Here is a 20,143-nt window from a genome sequence, read left to right on the forward strand (position 1 = left end):
CATTTGTAATTCAAGAGAGAGAGAGAGCAAACTGAATATTATAAGGTATGGGAATTATTCTATCAATGGTTAGAGAGAAAAAATATGAAAGCTAGATATAATTAAGGGATTAGCTAAGAAGGACAATAGATATTTTTTGTTAACAGAAATAAATAAGCCAAGTAGAAAGATAAAGAGATAGTGATATTAAGTACAATAAGTATAAGATTAGACTATGTAATGAATACGATTGTAAACATTAACTGTATTGCACAAGATATTTGTAACCAGATGACACGTCATCAAATGGTAGATATGTCTGTAATAAATTTACGAGATATGTTTGTAATATAAATAAAACAAACCATTTATTTTTTTAAAAAAAGTTGTAGGAGTTTGGGGGGAAAAAAAGGCTCCCACCCAACTTAAAGGAAGCAAAAGCTGAATTGTTCAGCCTATTTGTGCGCGGCTAATCTTTTGCTGTACAAGCTTTTCAAGGATTCAGAAGCTGCATCTGGAGAATAACAATTTCCCCACTTGAAGATAAGCTATGGAGGAGCTAAAAGCAAACACCCAAGAACCTTATGGGAGGTTCTAGCAAATCAGCAATTAAGTCCTTAAAGGAAGGAGGCTAATGCGCAGAGGAGTGGAAAGGGGCAGCTGGTTAGGCCTTGCCCTGAAAAGCTACCTTCCTTTCGACTGGAGGAGATTTTTAACTGGAATGACAGAAAGCGCCCCCCACTCGCCCCCACCCCCCGAAAAAAACCCCCAGTCATGGAATTAGCTATGTAGATATCAACTATGCATTGCCTTGGGTCTGCCTTCTTCAAATGAAGTAGGAAGAAGAATCACACTAAGGAATAAGTGGAGGGAACACTGCTATGACTGTTGGTGATAGAATAATAATGAGAGGAGGAGGAGGAGGAGGAGGAGGAGGAGGAGGAGGAGGAGGAGGAGGAGGAGGAAAGGTGAAGGAAAAGAGGAGAAGGAAAAGAAGATAGATAAGGAGAAGATGGAGGGGGAGGAGATAAGGTGAATGAAGAGAAGGAGAAAATGGAGAAGGAAGAGAAGAAGATGGAGAAGGAAGAGAAGAAAGAAAAGGGGAAGGAAAAGAGGAGGGGATAGAGGAGGAGGAGGAGGAGGAGAAAGAGGAGAAGATAAGAGAGAAAAAGAGGAGAAGATGGATATGGAGAAGGAGAAGATGAAGGAGGAAGAGGAGAAAGAGATAAGGTGAAGAAAAAGAGGGGAGATGGATATGGAGAAGGAAAAGGAGAAGATAGAGGAGAAGATGAAGGAGGAGGAGGAGGAGAAAAGGTGAAGGAAAAGAGGAGAAGATGGATATGGAGAAGGAAAAGAAGATAGATAAGGAGAAGATGGAGGGGGAGGAGATAAGGTGAATGAAGAGAAGGAGAAAATGGAGAAGGAAAAGAAGAAGATGGAGAAGGAAGAGAAGAAAGAAAAGATAAGGTGAAGGAAAAGAGGAGGAGATAGAGGAGGAGGAGGAGGAGGAGGAGAAAGAGGAGAAGATAAGATAGAGAAAAAGAGAAGATGGATATGGAGAAGGAGAAGATAGGGAAGGAGAAGATGAAGGAGGAAGAGGAGGAGAAAGAGGAGAAGATAAGATGAAGGGAAAGGGAAGGATATGGAGAAGGAAAAGCAGAGAGAAGGAGAAGATGAGAGAAGGAAAAATTGGAGGAGGAGAAAGAGGAGAAGAGATGGTGAAGGAGAAGATGGATATGGAGAAGGAAAAGAAGAAGATAGAGAAAGAGAAGAGGGGGGAGGAGGAAGAGGAATGAAGGTTGTTAGACAATGTCTCCCCTCTCTTATAATTGCAGAAATGAAACTAAAAGGACGTGGAAAGGCTGCCCTCATGAGAAGAACTAAGCAGGCTGTAGGCTGCAGGCCAACTGGGGAGTCACTCAGCAGAAAGTACCTTTCGTGGCATTGTGTGCATCCAACACATGCCATAAAAATGGCACAGATGTTAAAATTCACTGACTTAACAGCGAAAGTGGGACCCTGCCGAGACAGAGGTATAAAATCGCGGGGATTAAAGAATTATAACAGTCATTTTAAAGTCAAATTAGCCCCGGGGATAAAAGCTTGAACATGGTTGTGTTGTTAAACAACAGCCGAGCCCCTGAACTGAACGTCTACCAGCGCTTGCAAAGTCGCCTCTTGCAATAATCAAAACCTTGTCCGTTACAGGATGACGGGCAGAAGTAGCCAGATCTCACCTACCCCAACGTGGGAAAGGAAGCATTGGAAAACCATGTTAGATCGAGAACAGCCTGCCTTTTGATTTGGCTCAATGTGAATTCCTATCATTCGCACCCAGCAAAGTTCCGGCCAACCATCTTCCATGGGATTTCACAACTACAGACCTTTATCAGGCCAGGCCAATAGCTTCCAAATGCCACGCTGTAGCAGCAATTACTTGGCAAGAAGTCAGGAACAGATCTTCCCCTTAATGAGTTGAGTTAATTTTCTCCTGCAAACCCCACTCCCCTTTCGCTCCTCTTTATTCGCTATGGGAGGGGCCATTCACCTTCCACCTGTGCCTTTACTCCTGAGTCAACCCTTGTTCCTTAACTGTTCCCTTCTCCTGGCAGCTCTGTGCATGTGCACATCATGAACAGGCTCCAGCTATTCTTCTGCCCCACTGATCTCCAACTCCGAAGGCAGCTGATAACTGTCGAACGGCCCTGGCCCCATCTCTGCCTCCGACACAGACCACTCCTCAAAGCCTTCCCCAGACTCCAGGACTGGTCCATGTTCGTCCCCAACCTCCTCCCTGTCCGAGTCTACCGCCAGCTCCACTGGCCACTGGCAGGACCACAACAGGCGGTCCCTGTCAGTTCCTCCTCTCACAAAAAGCCACACAGAATCTACAAACAGCCCGAACTCCCCACAAACCAAGATACCTCCTTCCAAATCAAGTGTTATTGGCAGCAGGTCTCCAGAGGATGAGAAGATTGTGGTAAGAAATGATGGGTAAAGACATAAAAGCTGGTTAGACAGAAGACCAAGTTCTCAACATTTGTTGGAGATGGTTTCGAGGGATAGAAAGAGGGAGGAAGGAACCATCCTTTCCTGGAGAAGACAAGGTATAGGTACAGCTAAAACTTAAATACAGGAGGTTGGCTTTGCTAGGGTTTCTGGACAAGCCAGGATCATGTCTCAAGCCAGGATTCATTGCTTAATCTGAGTTTATTAGATAAACTTCTGACAGGGAAATGTATAGACTTCTTCATTCCAGGTCTCCAAGATTGCAGATCCTACTCATTTTCCAAACGATTCCTGACCCGCCAGCCTTTGCCGAATCCCACAATCACGGGCCACTTCTGGCCACCAGGTGGCACTCAAGGCCAACACAACGGGCCTCTCTTCCCCACCAGGGGGAAAAAAGTTTAGAGAGCTGCCCAGTGCCTCGGTCCTCCACCATCAGCATGTGACACGGCTATAAATATTTAAAATGCCACAATATTAAGCAATTAAAGTGACTATTTGTGTGGAAGACTGCCTGAAAGATCTTTTTAACCTTTAGCATTTCACAGCTAACCAAAAAAAAGAAGGAAGCCACAAAGTGCATATGGTTGTATTTCTGCAGTGGCACTTGGCTTCACTTGCAGGGCCAAGAGATGGATTTTGCCAAAATTTGGGAAGAAAGAGAGAGACTCAAAGGCCCGCTGGATGAGGAGAGAGGCAGGACTTGAGATGCCAACACTCACCAAAAGCACCTCTGAAACGTGAGCAAATGTGTGCCCAGGGCCCCAATTTTCTTTCTTTTTTTAATATATAATTAGTTTTTATTCTAGAAAAAAACATTTATCTGACATACATTTAAAACAGACAAATCAACACACACACACACATTTTACAGCATATATTGAGCAATGGTTAATTTTTTTTTCTTTATCATTGACGTGATTGATCTGCCTTGTTACAATAACTCCTTCATTCTTTTAATGTTTTAATTTCTCTGTACATAGTTTGTGATTAAATGCACGTCTTCTGCCTTTTCCGTAGCTTATCCAAATATCAAATATTACCTTTTCTTTAACCGCTCATACCAAACGTTCCATACTGCATAATAATCACGATCTTGTTTATTTTTTTAACAGTTTGGTTATCCATCTCAGCGCATTCGTGTATTTTTTTTTAACCACCATATCCTCTGAAGGAGAATGGAAGACAGTTTCCAGTTTTGTGCGTAGATTATTCTGGCTGCAGTTATGATTTGCAAAATTAAATATTGATATTTTTTTCTCCATGTTTGAATCTATCCATACTTAGCAAATCAGGGCCCCAATTTTCTTACACGATCACTGCCCTCCTCTCCTTGAGGCCCATCCCTCCATCCATCCATCCATCCATCCATCCATCCATCCATCGCAACAGAGCCAACTCCTGATCAACTTTCTTCCTTCTACATCCAGGAGGTTTGTTTCAAAAGCTTTTCCCACAAAGCACCACAAAAACCTCCTCTTCTCCACAGCGAGACCATCTGAACACAATTCCCGCTTGTGTTTCAATTTCAGATCAGTCCTTCAAGTATCCATAATACTTTAATTAGTTAATAAACACACTGCTATACTGCAGGTTTTGGGTTTGGCCAAAGAAAAGAAGAATTAGGGGTGACGTGATAGCAGTCTTCCAATATTTGAGGGGCTGCCACAAAGAAGAAAGAGACAAATTATTTTCCAAAGCCCCAGAAGGCAAGACAAGAAACAATGGATGGAAACTAATCAAGGAGAGAAGGAATTGAGGAGAAACTTCCAAACAGGGAGGACAATTAACCAGTGGAACAACTTGCCACCAGAAATTGCGGGTGCTTCATCATTGGAGGCTCTAAAGAAGAGACTGGACAGCCACTTGTCTGAAATGGCATAGGCTCTCCTGCTTCAGCAGGGGGGTGGACTAGAAGACCTCCAAGGCACCTTCCAGCTCTATTCTATTCTAATATGGCTGCCACTTTGCCAGGGCGTCTCTGGATGGCCCACAGAGGATGAAAACCAGCAGAACAAGAATGAACCGTAACAATAACAATTGTTGGATGCAATCACAACATCTTGGTATCTGAGGGCAATCAAACTCAAGGTGTGTAACCACATTCACATCAAGAGGAAAAACCCTACAGTGATGGACTATGATTTAAGGTGCCATGGGCAACCTGAGAGGCACCCTCATCCTACAAGGTACCAGGTCACCTGCAGAAGAAAAAGTTTCCAGTTTCCACTTGCCGAAGGAGACATGGTCAACTCGGATGATGCCCAGAATCCTTATTTACATGACTGGGAATCCAAGTCCCCACAGCAACGATGCTCACACCTGACATTTTATTGAGCTGTGAAGAGACAACACACACACACACACACACACACACACACACACATCGTCATGATGTGAAAAAAGATGTTGAGACTCCAGGAAGAGTGCAGAGAAGAGCAACAAAGACGATTAAGGGACTGGAGGCTAAAACATACAATGAAGGGTTGCAGGAACTGGGCAGGGCTAGTTCAGGAATTGGCAACCTGCAGCTCTGGAGCTGCGTGTGGCTCTGTCATCCCTCTGCTGCAGCTCCCTGTCACTCAAAATATGCACCACAACCACCAACATGTGTGACACCTGCCAGCACGTGATTTATTGAGCTTTCTGACTCCCGGTAGGCCAACCATGGGTAAATTCAAGAAAAGTTTCAGAAGAACAAAAAAACAGAACGTTTAATTCAACTACATATGCTAGTTTTGTGGCCGCTTAGGAAATACAGTAGTCAGGCATGGGGAGAAGGTTTTGTGGCTTCCGGTGTTTTCTTTTCTGTGGGAAATGGGTTCCAATAGCTCTTTGAATTTGCTAACCCTGGTCTAGTTTAATGAAAAGAAGGACCAGGGGAGACATGATAGCAGTGTTCCAATATCTCAGGGGGCTGCCACAAAGAAGAGGGAGTCAAGCTATTCTCCAAAGCACTAAAAGGCGGGACAAGAAGCAAAGGATGAAAACTAATCAAGGATAGAAGCAGCCTGGAATTAAGGATAAATTTCCTGACAGTTAGAGCAATTAACCAGTGGAACAGCTGGCCACCAGAGGTTGTGAATGCTTTAACCCTGGAAGTTTTTAAGAGGAGATTGGATAACCATTTCTCTGAAGTGATGTAGGGTTTCCTGCCTAGGTAGAGGGTTGGACTAGAAGACCTCCAGGGGTCCCGTCCAACTCTGTTATTCTGATTCTATTCAACACCACACAACCACACCTGGTCTTCTCTTCAATGTCAAGAGATTTGTCCTTCATACTTACTGGCTCAATCTTCAGGGCATTGCGATAGCTCCCGAAAAAGGCGGCCTGGGCTTTCAGGAATGCTCTGGCGACCCCATCTCCTGTGGTCATGGAGACCTTCTTCAACCGGCTTTTCAGGGCGGAGATCTGGGGGGAGAACAAGGAGAAGTTTCTACCTGGAAGAAGGCCCTCAAGAGGAAACCGTGCAGGGGGTTTGGCTGCAATTGATGGGAAGAACTGGAGTGGGGAAGCACCCTGTGTTGCTTTCATTGCTGAAGACGTTGACTCAAGAGCAGGTCCCCCTGAACTCCTTGGGATTCACCAAGGAATGAGATACTTTGGACTGCACTTTTAAGCCAATCATGGAAGAACAGTGTTGAGTTTACTTGGGTATTTCTTGAGTTTACTTGGGTATTTCTTGAGTTTAACTGAGCACTTCTTGAGTTTATTTGGGTATATATTGAGTTTATTTGGGTATTTCTTGAGTTTAATGGGTATTTCTTGAATTTATTTGGGGATTTGTTGAGTTTATTTGGGCATTTCTTGAGTTTATTTGGGTATATATTTAGTTTATTTGGGTATATTGAGTTTATTTGGGCATTTCTTGAGTTTATTTGGGCATTTCTTGAGTTTATTTGGGTATATATTGAGTTTATTTGGGCATTTCTTGAGTTTATTTGGGTAGATCTCTTTATTTGGGTATTTGTTGAGTTTATTTGAGTATTTGTTGAGTTTATTTAGGTATTTGTTCAGTTTATTTGGGTATTCATTTTAATGTATGCCGATTAGTATACATTCAAAGTGACGATAAAGTTAGTTTAAGTTCTAAGTATTTTTAACCCATTGCAGCTGTTTTTTGTTTTTTTTTTCATTTCACCTATTTCACATTTTCTCCTAGATCAGGGGTGCCAAACTCGACTTCATTGAAGGCCACATCAGGGTTGTGTTTGACCTCGGACGACTGGTGGGGGTACAGCTGGCATAGTATGGCCAGCTCGACATCACTTGTGTCAGGGACACCTGTGATGGCCAAGTGTTAAGGCAGGACTTCCTGGAGACCTCACTCACTCATTATAAACTCCTTCCTTCCTTCCTTCCTTCCTTCCTTCCTTCCTTTTTCTTCTTTTTCCTTCCCTCTACATTCTCCTTTCTTCTTCCTTTCCCTCTTTCCTTATTTTTCTTCCCTTGCTCTCTTCCCACTTTTCCTTCTTTTTCTTTTGCCTTCCCTCTCTCCCTTCCTCCTTTCCTGTCCCTTCTTGGGTGCTCCAATGCAAATGGGGAAACGTTCCTCCTTCTGTTTTGTTTTTAGTTTGTTTTGCTAGCCCCTTGCCAGCGAAAATGGTTCCCCGGAGGGGGAGCAGGTTTGACACCCCTGTCCTAGATAAGCCAACTTCCCAGGAAGGAAAGCCATGTTTAAGCAAAGAGAGGATGAGTTTTAAGCAAGCGAGTGGCCCATGGCAGTCAATTATCTTCTTGCTGACCTTCACAGCTCTACCACAACTGAAGCATGAATGCCACCCTACCCTTGGACCTGTATCCTGCACCCGGAGTCAAAAAGAGGGCTGTGAAAATATTTACGGACCCCTCACATCCCGGACATAAACTGTTTCATCTCCTTCCCTCAAAACGACGCTATAGAGCCCTGCACACCAGAACAACTAGACACAAGGGGAGTTTTTTCCCCAATGCCATCCCTCTGCTAAACAAATAATTCCCTCAACACTGTCCAACTATTTACAAAGTCTGCACTACTATTACTGTAAATCTTCGCATCACTCCTTATCGCCCATCTCCTCCCACTTGTGACTGAATGGCTGTAACTTTGTTGCTTGTATACTTATGATTTATATTGACTGTTTCCGAGTATGGTTTAATTGCTTATTGTACCTTATGATTATCATTAAGTGTTGCACTTGATGATTCTTGACTCTTGATGAATGTATGTTTTTTATGTACACTGAGAGCATTTGCACCAAGATAAATTCCTTGTGTGTCCAATCACACTTGGCCAATAAAGAATTCTCTTCTTCTTCTTCTTCTTCTTCTTCTTCTTCTTCTTCTTCTTCTTCTTCTTCTTCTTCTTTTCTTCTTCTTCTTCTTCTTCTTCTTCTTCTTCTTCTTCTTCTTCTTCTTCTTCTTCTTCTTCTTCTTCTTCTTCTTCTTCTTCTTCTTCTTCTTCTTCTTCTTCTTCTTCTTCTCCTCCTCCTCCCTCTTCTTCTTCTTCTTCTCCCCTCCTCCTCCTCCCCTCCTCCCACTTCCACTCCTCCTCCTCCTCCTCCTCCTCCTCCTCCTCCTCCTCCTCCTCCTCCTCCTTCTTCTTCATCTTATTCTATTCTATTCTATTCTATTCTATTCTATTCTATTCTATTCTATTCTATTCATTCTATTCTATTCCATTCCATTCCATATTCTATATTCTATATTCTATATTCTATTCTAACTTCATGGAAGCCGGAGAAGAAACAACTTGTTGCAGACCCTACTACATCTAATCTCAAAAGCAAAATGTGCCTCAAATGGAAAATTCTTCTCTTCAGACTAGCATCAAGCAAAGCAGGACAGGGTTTAGTAATGACTTCACAAGCGGCAACCCTAACTCGATTCGCCCCCTTTTCTCATTAGAGTAAAAGGGCCTGATCTGCCCCAGCCCAGATGCCAACCGTGCCCACCTGTCAACAGGCGCCACCCTTCACTCCTCCGGCATATCCTCAAGGCTTCTCGGAAGCTCTTTGCCACCTGCGCTTCAGACGATGTCATACTTAACCTTCCTTGCCCTCTCCCTTTCATCCTGGAGGTGTTTAATTGCCTCTGATTCACAGAGCGGCACTTCAGGTGAACGCAGCCTGATGGTCTCATTACCATCGGCACAAAAGAACATTCCGTGACAGGAACTGAGCAAATCTCGGCTCGCGCTGACTTGGACAAGCTCCCGAAAGGGATCAGGAGCATCCAGGTTCCATGGGTCTCTCTCAGATCCTCTAAAACACTGGTCCCCAACCTTTTTTGTGCCGCGGCCCGGTACCGGCATCACAAAATCATCCGCGGCCCGGTACCGGCATCAGCACGCATGGCAAGGCGAGTCGAGCGACCGGCCAGCCAGCCGTCCCCCGCTTCTCCCCGCCACCTTCAACTCCTCCTTTGTACCTGTGTCGATGGGCTTTGCGATGGCTTCGGGACGGTCGCTCGGCTCACCTTGCCATGCGTGCTGAAAGAATCCTCGCGCCTTAGTTTTGTTCGAAGCCGCCGCCCCCCCTCGATGAAACTAAGGCGCGAGGATTCTTTCAGCACCCAAACGCCGCTTTCTACCCGTAAAAGCTCACGGGAAGCACTTTTTCATCAAAACAAGATGGCGGCGCCCAGCAAACCGGCAGCCCGGTAGAAATTGTTCCACGGACCGGTACTGGTCCAGGGACCGGTGGTTGGGGACCCTGCTCTAAAGCAGGGGTGACAAACTCAAGGCTGGATGCAGCCAGCGATGGGGTCAGAACTGGTCCACATCACTTTAGCCTGGTCCACCTGCTGTCAGGACTCCAACAGCCACCTCCATTCAATTCATAAGTCTCTAGCCGCGTCTCTCAGAGTGAAAAAGATTGATTTATTAGGAGTTGACATGCACTCCCTTTCTGCTGCCAACTAAAAAGACCAAAGAGGTATTTTTTTTAGTTGATACCCATGTTGCTCTGTTCTGTTCTACCCAATGCGAAGAGGAAAGATCGGGCCAACATAGTTTTAGCCAGTGGTTGGGATTCAATTTTTTTTTTACTACCGGTTCTGTGGGCGTGGCTGGATGGGCGTGGCAGGGGAAGGTTATCCCCATTCCCTCCCCACCCCACTAACCTGCTTTCCAGCTCCGCTCTCCTGTGCAGGGCAACCAAAGAAGACCCAGCCGATGAGCTAGGACTCGATGGGAGGCAGAGAATCGATGGGGGTGGGGACAGTCAGAGGTGGTATTGGCCGGTTCTCTGAACGACTCAACATTTCCACTACTGGTTCTCCAGAACTGTTCAGAACCGGCTGAATACCCACCTCTGCTCCTCACCCCACTGACCTGCTTTCCAGCTCGGTTCTCCTGTGCAGGGCAACCAAAGAAGACCCAGCCGATCAGCTGGGACTCAATGGGAGGCACAGAATAGATTGGGTGCAGGGCCAATCAGAGGATCTCCAGGACTGGTCAGAACCTGCTGAAGACCCACCTCTGGTTTTGGCCTGGTCTACTCAATGTGATGAGGAAACATGCCAGCAGTTTGGGGATGGCGTCAAACATGCCTGGATGGCCACACCCATCAGTTGGCTATGCCCGCCTGGCCCCCCGAGGTCAACCATAGCCCTGACGCAGCCCTCAGTGAAATTGAGTTTGAGATCCCCTCTAAAGCAATGTTCCTCTAGAAACCTAGGAGTGTCCCTTGTGTCTACTCAACCTTGGCCACCTCTGGACATCAACTCTCAGAATCCCTGGCTGGGGAATTCTGGGAGTGGAAGACCACCCATCTTAAAATGGCCACGGTTGAATAGATACACCATGGACACTCCTGCCGTTGAAGAAAAATATATCTCAGTATCTACAGACCCCTCACATCCTGGGTGTAAATTGTTTCAACTTCTACCCTCAAAAATAATGTTGCACACCAGAACAACTAGACACAAGGGCAGTTGTGCCATCACTCTGCTAAACAACTAATTCCCACAACACTGTCAAACTATTTACTAAGTCTGCATTACTATTATACTTCTCATCCTTCCTATTATCAATCTCCTCCCACTTACAACTATAACCTTGTTGCTTGTAATCTTTACAATTTATCTTGTTTTGCTTCCTAGTATGATTTGACTGCTTATTTAGTATGTTATGACTATCACTAAGCGTTGTATCTTATGATTCTTGATGAATGTATTTTTTATGTATGCTGGAAATATTCGTGTGTATATTGAATGGTTGCTACAATTGGTTGCACCTTCAAGCAAAGCAGTTCTGTTGCCAATTTCCTCCCTCTCATATTTCAGGACAGGAAGAGAGGCACTTTGAAAGCCCCCACAGACCAAGATCAGAAGAAAAACCATGGGTGGATGGTGGTTACTTGGACACCATTTCCAACAGACAAGAACCATTAGCTCTTCAAGGTTCCTTTAGGCCTGCGGGACTCGGACATAAAAGTCAAGGAAATCAACATCTGGTCTGAAATTCTTCCGTCCTGAGAACAGGAGGTGTCAAAAGCACCATGCTTATTTTATTTATTTATGTATTTATCCTGTTTCCTCGAAAGTACGACCTACCCTGAAAGTAAGTCCTAGCTTGATTTTTACACGTGCACCCAATATAAGCCCTACCCCTCAAAATAAACCCTAATTAAGATCCCAGAGTGGACAGGTAAAAATTAAGCTAGGGTGGGGATAGGGTGGTGGTGGATCTGCCCAACTACGTACCTTTGGACAGTTGTAGCCAGGCCTCGCCCACCCCGACACCAGCCTTGCCGGCCCCATTTCTTCTGCCGCCAGCAAGGCTGGCAAAGCTTTCCTGAAGGCCTCTGGAGCTGCTAACCAAGCTCTGGATCGATCCAGAACTCTCTTATCGGCTGCAGAGGACTTCAGGAAAGCCTTGCCAGTCACAGAAGAAGTTTTTGAAGGCCTCTGACAGCAAAAAGGAGGCTGGGGGCAACGCACGCATGTGAGGTTCGTCAGTGGATGAAATCCCCCCAAAATAAGACCTGGTGCCTTTTTTGGGTGGCCAAAAATATATATATATATATAAGACAGGGTCTTATTTTCAGGGAAACATGTATTAGAATTTGTCAAACAAAAATGAGAACAAGAATAGAAAAATAAAAATACAACGACAGAGGCAATGGGCACGTCCCTGCACTTATACATGCCCCCCCTGTTCTACTACTACGTTCTACACTCTTGGGAAAGTTGTCCACAAGTCAATATCTTGAGCAGAGCTTCCCTTTGCAAGATGGCAGAGGTCCCTAGGGCCACCCTGCCCTCAACGTGGACAACAGCCTCTCCAGGAAGGAGCAGTTTCTTTCCAGAGCTGTCGCGGAGACTCACAACCAAATCCCGGTGGTGTGTCGAAAGCACATTTCTATACTCTTGGCGGTTTCGGTGGAAAGGTCAGATTTAAGCTATCACCATGTTTCGAGATGCAATTTGTGAAGTGCAGCATAATGAAATGGTTCAGCAAGGGTGCAAGAGGAATTTCTTTTAATTAGATCCGTGGCTTTTGAGTTGTCAACATGAATAAAAAGCAAGGAAAAACACCGAACTTGCAAAACATGGTATCAAAAGGAGGAGGAGTGGGGGAAAAAAAGAGAGAGAAACCTCCTTCAATCCAAGTTGCTTTTTAAAAAGGGAGCTGAACGCTGCACTTTTTTAAAAAATAAAATAAATCACAAACTTCGTGCTCAGGTACCCGGTTAACAAATTAAAAAACCCAACAAGCGATGAGAGAAAGCAAACCTCTTTGATGGTGACCTTCTCCAAAGAAGACGACCACCAAACCAGCGAGAAGAGGATAAAATCAGAAATCAGAAACAATTATCATAAGCCAATTAGCTGTTTTTTTTCCCCCATCAAGATGGAAGGGCTTTTGATGGGCTGGAATAAATGCTGTCTTGAAGAGGCCCGTGGTGGCCCTGACACCATTCTACCAACAAAGCTCCACCTTGGTGTACCTCTTGTCATAAATTCTCTCCTAAAAGGGCAACCAAGCAGGACCTTCAGAATGATAGATGCTGGATTCCTCTTGGGGATTAGTACAAACATTTATCAAGGCATGGAAGAAACAGCAAAGGAGAAGGTTTCCCCGACAGAAACACGGGGGCCTTTTTCTAGGGACACTCCAAGCAGTCAACTGGAGAGGAGATTTCACAGAATAACAGAGTTGGAAAGGACCTAGTAGGTCATCTAGTCCAACCCCCCCCACCCAAGCAGGAGACCCTACACCATTTCTGACAGATGGCAGCCCAGCTTCCTTGAAAGCTTCCAGGGATGAAGCTCCCACAACTTCTGAAGGCAACTTCTGTTCCATGGGTTGATTGTTCTCACTGTCAAAAATTTTCTCCTTATTTCCAGGTTGAATCTCTCCTTCTTCAGTTTCCATCCATTCTTCCTTGTCTGGCCTTCGGGTGCCTTGGAAAATAGCTTGCCCCCGCTCCCCTCTGTGACATTTGAGGGGTCAGTCCTAACTACACCATGTTTGGAATAGCTGTCAAGGTCTATTTTATTTAATTTTTCGAAGCGGCCACTATTTTGTTCTCCTGAGCTGTTGTTAGTGGGTGATATTTTAATTTTATGCTTGGTGCTTGCTCTATGGGGTTTCTTTTGCTTTTAAATCTGCTGGTTGGTTCTATTTTACTGGCCTCTCTGGAGTATTTGCTGGTTTTAATTTTTGGTAGCTAGTGGAAAGTCTCTTTGTCCTCCACTCCATCTTATGTTGACTATCTGCTGCCCCAGAGGTGTCTCTCCTACAGCAGTGACCATCAAAGGTTGAAGAGACCAAGGTGAGCCCTTCCCTCATCCGATCCTGGCAAACCACTTTTACCAACTGATGGGTGTGAACCTCACCGTCTTTCACCTCCTAAGGATGAAGGAGTTATTCAACCTTTCCATCGGTTGACTGCAAAACTTTACTTAGTGGCCCTCTGTTTAGGAGAACCAGTAGACCATCCTTTGAGAATGCGAGGAAAAAGAACCAGGAAGGAATCTGAAGGTACTCACTATGTCATTGGGGAGGCTTTGTAGATCATCAAAAGGTGTTTCCAGTGTGTTGGTGTCCACATTCAGGATGACCACGTCATCCAGAGAAATGTTTCTGACTTTCTGAAAAGGAAACGGGGAGAAGCAAGTAGTTACTTATGCCCCAAACTCAAGAGTACAAACATGTTGTTAGGTGGTTTCCAAAATTTAGTTGTCTCCAATATATATATTGGATACATAGATAGATAGATAGATATAGATATAGATAGATACTATATAGATACTATATATAGTATCTATATAGTATCTATATATATACTATATATATATAGTATCTATATAGTATATATCTATATAGTATATACTATATATAGTATCTATATAGTATCTATATATATACTATATATACAGTATCTATATAGTATATATCTATATAGTATATACTATATATAGTATCTATATAGTATCTATATATATATACTATATATATATATAATATCTATATATATGGCATTCAGCTTTGTTCGGGTATTTTCCCACATCATTGTAGTTGTGCTTTTAAAGTTGTAGCGACGTTTAGTATATATATAGTATCTATATATATCTATATATATTGTCTATATCTATATCTATATCTATCTATCTATCTATCTATCTATCTATCTATCTATCTATCATCTATCTATCTATCATCTCTCTCTCTATATATATATGTATCCAAATGGTTTCCTTTCTTCTAGTCAGGTTAGGCTAGATATATCTGTTCTGTTCTGACTCAGACTTCCCAAAATCACGAAGCAGACTCCTCGTCCTGACAAAACCCCTTTTTATTTGGCTAATATGTGAATTCCTCTCACTCACATCCAGCAAAGTCCCTGCAAACAGTCTTTCAAGGGTGAATTCCAACCACAGATCTTATCAGGCTTCAAGAGTTGCCAGGCCAATAGCTTCCAAGCGCTATGGTGTACCAGAAAACACTTGGCAAGGAGTCTCTGAGAGTCACGAACAAATCTTCACACTAATTAAACAAACTAATTGTCTCCATTCCCCTTTCACTCCTCTTTATTTCCTATGGGAGGGGCCATTCACTATCCACCTGTGCCTTTACTCTTGAGTCAACCCTTGTTCCTTAGCTGTTCCCTTCTCCTGACAGCTCTGTGCATGCGCACACTGGGAACAGGCTCCAGCTGTTCTTCTGCCCCACGGATCTCCGACTGCAAAGGCAGCTGATAACTGTCGGATGGCCCTGGCCCCATCTCTGCCTCCGACGCAGAGCCCTCGTCAGAGCCTTCCCCAGACTCCAGGACTGGCCCAGGTTCCTCCCCAACCTCCTCATGTCCAAATCTGTCCACAACAATGTCCTCCAAAAAGCTTTGTTCTATGTCTTTACTGAACTGCAAATTCGTGATGACTTCTCATCAGTCTTCCGCAGAAATTTAGCACTCAATGATGCCTCTATAATTAAGACCTCCAGTGCTATTTGGGTAGGACCCTGTTTGCAGATCATCAACACGTGAAATTTAACAACTAAAATAATAATCTCATCTCATCTCTTGAATTGTTCCCAAAAAGTCTCCCCAGCGGAGAAGACCCAGCACGCAACCTGAGTTGTCAAATTTTTATGGTGTTTGAAGAGTAGCAGCGAAACCCATTGTTCTTCGCTCAGGAATTTCTTCCAGAGAGCAGGACTTCAGCCTTACTTTACTCCACAGCTAGATTTCAATAAATGTCCACTTAGCCTCTCTCTTAAAGTAGATAACGGTACTTCAATTGACACTGGTGATGTATCTTCTTTGACAAAGTGATAAAACATGCCTTTGACTCACAGGGATATCAATGAGGCCTTGTCCCCTTGGCAAAAAAAAAAAAAAAAAAGAAGTGGCACCATCAATTAATCAACCCAACTAGACTTGATCTCCTCCCCTTCATCTCTTTTCCCAGACCACAGAATGCTTTGAGGAAAAGCAGAAAAGCCCACTTTAAATCGTTGGGGAGTTTAAATCATCTACCGTAGAAATGGTGGTAGACTTTAGGAGAAACTCTCCCATACTATTACCTCTTACAATACTAGACAACACAGTATCAACAGTAGAGACCATCAATTTTTTAGGTTCTATCATACCACATGACCTAAAATGAACACCTGACATCAAAAACATCAAAAAAGCACAACGAAGAAGGTTCTTTCTGTGCCAACTCAGGAAGCTCAAACTGCCCAAGGAGCTACTAATCCACTTCTACAGAGGAATTACTGAGTCTATCATCTGTACCTCTATAAAATTATCCTATCAAATTCTGTACCTATCAAATTCTGCCACACGCAGCCTCCCTTTCTTATCAACTGTTTTCCCAGCTGTGGCTAATGAAGGGAATCAGGGCCCTTTCCTCCCCCGTAAGCCATGCAACCCCACATTGCTCTCTTCTCCGTTCCTCCCTGCGTGCCCTAGGGTGAAGAAAGGGCGGGCTGGTTTGTCCTCTAAACCCCCTTCTCCCTTGTTTTACCTCTCCCCTGCTCTGCCCAGACGGACTTTGCCCTTCCCCAGTTTCCTCCACAACAAACGGTACCACACTCCCATTCCCTGTCAGCTGTCCTGCTTCCTCCTCAGATTCAGACTCCGACAGGGGCATGACAAAACCTTTCTTTCTTGAGGCCCACAAAGAACCGCATGAATCCGGCCACGAAAGCTTTGAAGGAAGAGGCAGGAAGGATCCAGGCGAGATGCTCCGATGATCTGATCTTATCTTAACAGAGCGCTTATCCTTCTGTTTCCAGAATTTGAATGGCTAGTGCCATAAACAAATTAAGGTCTTCCATTATTCATAGAGCAGAACATCCTCCCCCTTCTGTCTTGGGTTTGGTGCCTGACCAAATATCTCTCCTCCTTTGAAGTTGCTTTAGAGATGGCTAAATAGAAACCGTACGCTGAATGAAGGATGAGGTGATGACAGAGAACGTGGGAAGAAAGGAATTGGGGGGAAAAATTCCACTTTGGGGAAACTGGGGTGAGCTTCTAAATCAGAAACAGTGGGCCAACTCTCACTCCACCCCACCCAATAATTTTACCTCGGTGGAGAGTTTTCCAGCCATAGCAAATAAGTCCCAACAAGTTATGGATAGGTTTGATATTTTAACTCTCAAGGAGCACACGGTCTCTCTCCGTCACAAGCAAAACCCAACATTTTCCTGGGAAGGGACCTTGGAGGTCTTCTAGTCCAACCCTCCCCACTCAAGCAGGAAATCCTGTATCCTTTCAGACAAATGGCTGTCCAATCTCTTCTTTAAAAACCCTGGTCTTGGAGCACCCATAACTTTTAGAGGCAGGCTGTTCCACTGTTTTATAGTTTGAAATTGAAATTTTCTCCTTAGTTCTAGGTTGCTTCTCTCCTTGATTAATTTCCATCCATTGCTTTTCGGCCGGCTTTCTGGTGCTTTGGATAATAAATTGCCCCCCTCGCCTTCCTTGTGGCAGCCCCTCAAATACTGGAAGACAGCTATCATGTCACCCCTAGTGCTTCTTTTCATTAAACTAGACATACCCAATTCCTGCAACCGTGCTTCATGTTTTAGCCTTCAGCTCCCTAACCATCTCAGTTTCTCTTCTCGGCGTTCTTTCTAATCTTGTACAATTTCTCCAATTTTCCGCAACCTCCTCTCAAATGCCTGAAATGGTTTACAGCTTAAGAGGGTGAAAAAACAACAACTATGCACCTAGTTTGGAGATGCCTGACAGTTACCGAAAAAGTTTCTGCCAAAAAACGTCAGAATCAAATCGAGAAGGGAGGTTTCTGACGCTTCAACCCTGTTCCCAGGCTGACCAGGCCGAAGAGACTTACCTCTATCAGACTTAAATGAACTCCTATGAGGTAGGGCATCGGAGCGCTGGAAGGAAAGAGGGGGAAAAAAATGGTTGAATTTCACAAAGACAGGAATGAGAGTATTACAATCTAGTTTGACCGAGTGGATATGGCCGGGGCTTGCTTTACTTCTATGCAGAACTCGCTTGATTCCCAGATCCTGCAATGAACAGGTTAACAGAGTCAGAAGGGACTTTGTAGGTCATCTAGTCTGACCCCCTGCCCAAGTAGAAGACCCTACACCATTTTTTGACAGGTGACAGCCCGGTCTCTTCTTGAAAGCCTCCAGGGATGAAGCTCCCACAACTTCTGAAGGCAATGTCTGTTCCATGGGTTGATGGTTCTCCCTGTCAGGAAATTCCTCCTATTTCTAGGTTGAATTTCTCCTTGATCAGTTTCCATCCATTGTTCCTGGTCTGGCTTTCGGGTGCCTTCGGACACAACTTGACCCCCTCCTCCTCTCTGGGGCAACCCCTCAAATATTGGAACCCTGCCATCATGTCATCCCATTCCTTCTTTTCATTAAACGAGACATATCCAATTGCGACAACCGTTTTTCATATGTTTTAGCCTCCAGTCCCTTAATCCTCCTGGTTGCTCTTCTCTGCACTCTTTCTAGAGTCTCAACCTCTTTTTTATAGCGTGGTGACCAAAACTGGATGCAGTACTCTAGGTGTGCCCTTACTAAGGCTTTATAGAGTGGTATTAGTACCTCCCTTGATCTCGATTGTATCTGTTAATGCAATTTAGGATTGCATTGGCTTTTTTGGCTGCTGCTGCACACGGCTGGCTCCTATTTATCTGGTTTTCCACTAAGACTCCAAGATTCCTTTCACAGTTCCTGCTATTAAGCCGGGTTTCACCCAGTCTATATGACGGAGCTGTATGCCATCTCTTTAAAAAATTCATTTTCTCTTCAATTATGACTTGGGAATTGGAGAGCAAGGGAAAGGGGCCACAGAAAGAGATTATGGGATGCTTAAGCTCCTAGAAATCAATTGCTCTTATAAATGTCAGTGCCAAATCACACTGTCACCCCCACTTGGAGCTGACCCCTAAATTAAATTGTAACTAAACCAGCCAACAAATGCAGGAGAAGAAAGGCTTGTGCTGGCTTCACACATGTCGGGAAACGACGCTCCCTTTAATTTCCTCACGACCTGCAAGTCAACGGTAAGATCTCCGCCTTGCTCAAATACTTTGCACCCATAATCTGTAGGAGTTCTGGAAAGAGGGAGACAGCTCACTACGGCCTGGGGGAACATTAAAAAAAAAAAAGCGATGCGGGATTTCTATTCCTTTCTGTTAGTTTGTACATCCGCCTGTCCCTTCTCCCTGAGATTTTAATGATCAGCTTTGGACAGCGCCTTTCAACCTACGGCATCGTCTCAGCCCTGCTAGATCAATGGGAGCGGAGAGAGCGGTAAGCCGTTCTTTTTAGCGGCACAAAACTTCAGGCTGCTCGGAGCAAGCAGCTGACAAAAGGACGTCAGCCTCCCTTCCAAACGCCACCGCCGACGTGTTCCTAATTAAGTGGATTCGGCGAAACGACGGCGACGGGGATGGCTGCTCCTTCGGCCAGTGTGGAGAACACCAAGGTCTAAAGCTCGGCAGGAAGTCTTAAGGGCCGCCAATATCTTGTTGGGTGAACACCAGCAAAGCCCGGACGATCAAGAAGAGAAGGCGGGCATCGCGGTTGGTGTAAAAGCTGCCCTTTTGATGGGGCATCCAGAAGAACAGTCTGTCACCAGCGGGGAAAGGAGGAGGGTGGGAGGGTGGGAAGAAGACAGGAGAACTGTAAAACTTAATTAACTGCTTGGTGTTGATCTGTCAGTCTTCTCAATTAATCAAGGAGCACGATTGGGGACCGGGAAAATATTTTTTAATAGGGATGTCAGAATCCAAAGCATCTAAAATATTGCAAAATGCCCCCAGGGCTCAGAGGGATGGGGGAAAGAACCAAAGTGATTTCCCCTTCCCCAGATTTTCTCAGTCCAGATTTTCTGTTGACAAGGAGAGGGAACATCAGCGTGGCAGAAGGCGTATGTTGCTAGCCTCCGTCCCATGCCACGGCAGAGTCAGCATCACACCGTCTCTGAAAATGCACCCAGTCTTGCACCTGACTTGTCTCTTGTGTGCAATGGCATGACTCGCCACGGCCAACTCGCCACAGGACACTCGCGGGATAATTCAACAATTCAATTTAATTATTTAAAATACAGGTAGTCCTCGACTTACAACTACAATCTGACCCCACAGTTGATCCCACAAGTCATAAGTCACTTGTTTAAGTGCCATTGTTTTAACTTGGAAAGGTCACTTAATAAACTGCTGTGAGTCGAGG

At 44.5% G+C, this 20,143-nt stretch overlaps 1 protein-coding gene across 1 annotated transcript in view; it reads right to left on the bottom strand.

The window, feature by feature from the left end:
* The window catches only part of DENND1A (DENN domain containing 1A), a 189,429-nt gene that overhangs the window by 58,399 nt on the left and 110,887 nt on the right, over window positions 1-20,143 (bottom strand). The window contains 3 exon segments of the mRNA XM_087914391.1: window positions 6,274-6,399; window positions 13,966-14,067; window positions 17,779-17,824. Of these exon segments, the coding sequence (XP_087770517.1) occupies window positions 6,274-6,399; window positions 13,966-14,067; window positions 17,779-17,824 (274 nt within the window).

The sequence above is a fragment of the Pseudonaja textilis genome, chromosome 17, assembly GCF_049901715.1.
Source record: "Pseudonaja textilis isolate UNSWEBS1 chromosome 17, rPseTex1.2, whole genome shotgun sequence".
Lineage (NCBI taxonomy): Eukaryota > Metazoa > Chordata > Lepidosauria > Squamata > Elapidae > Pseudonaja > Pseudonaja textilis.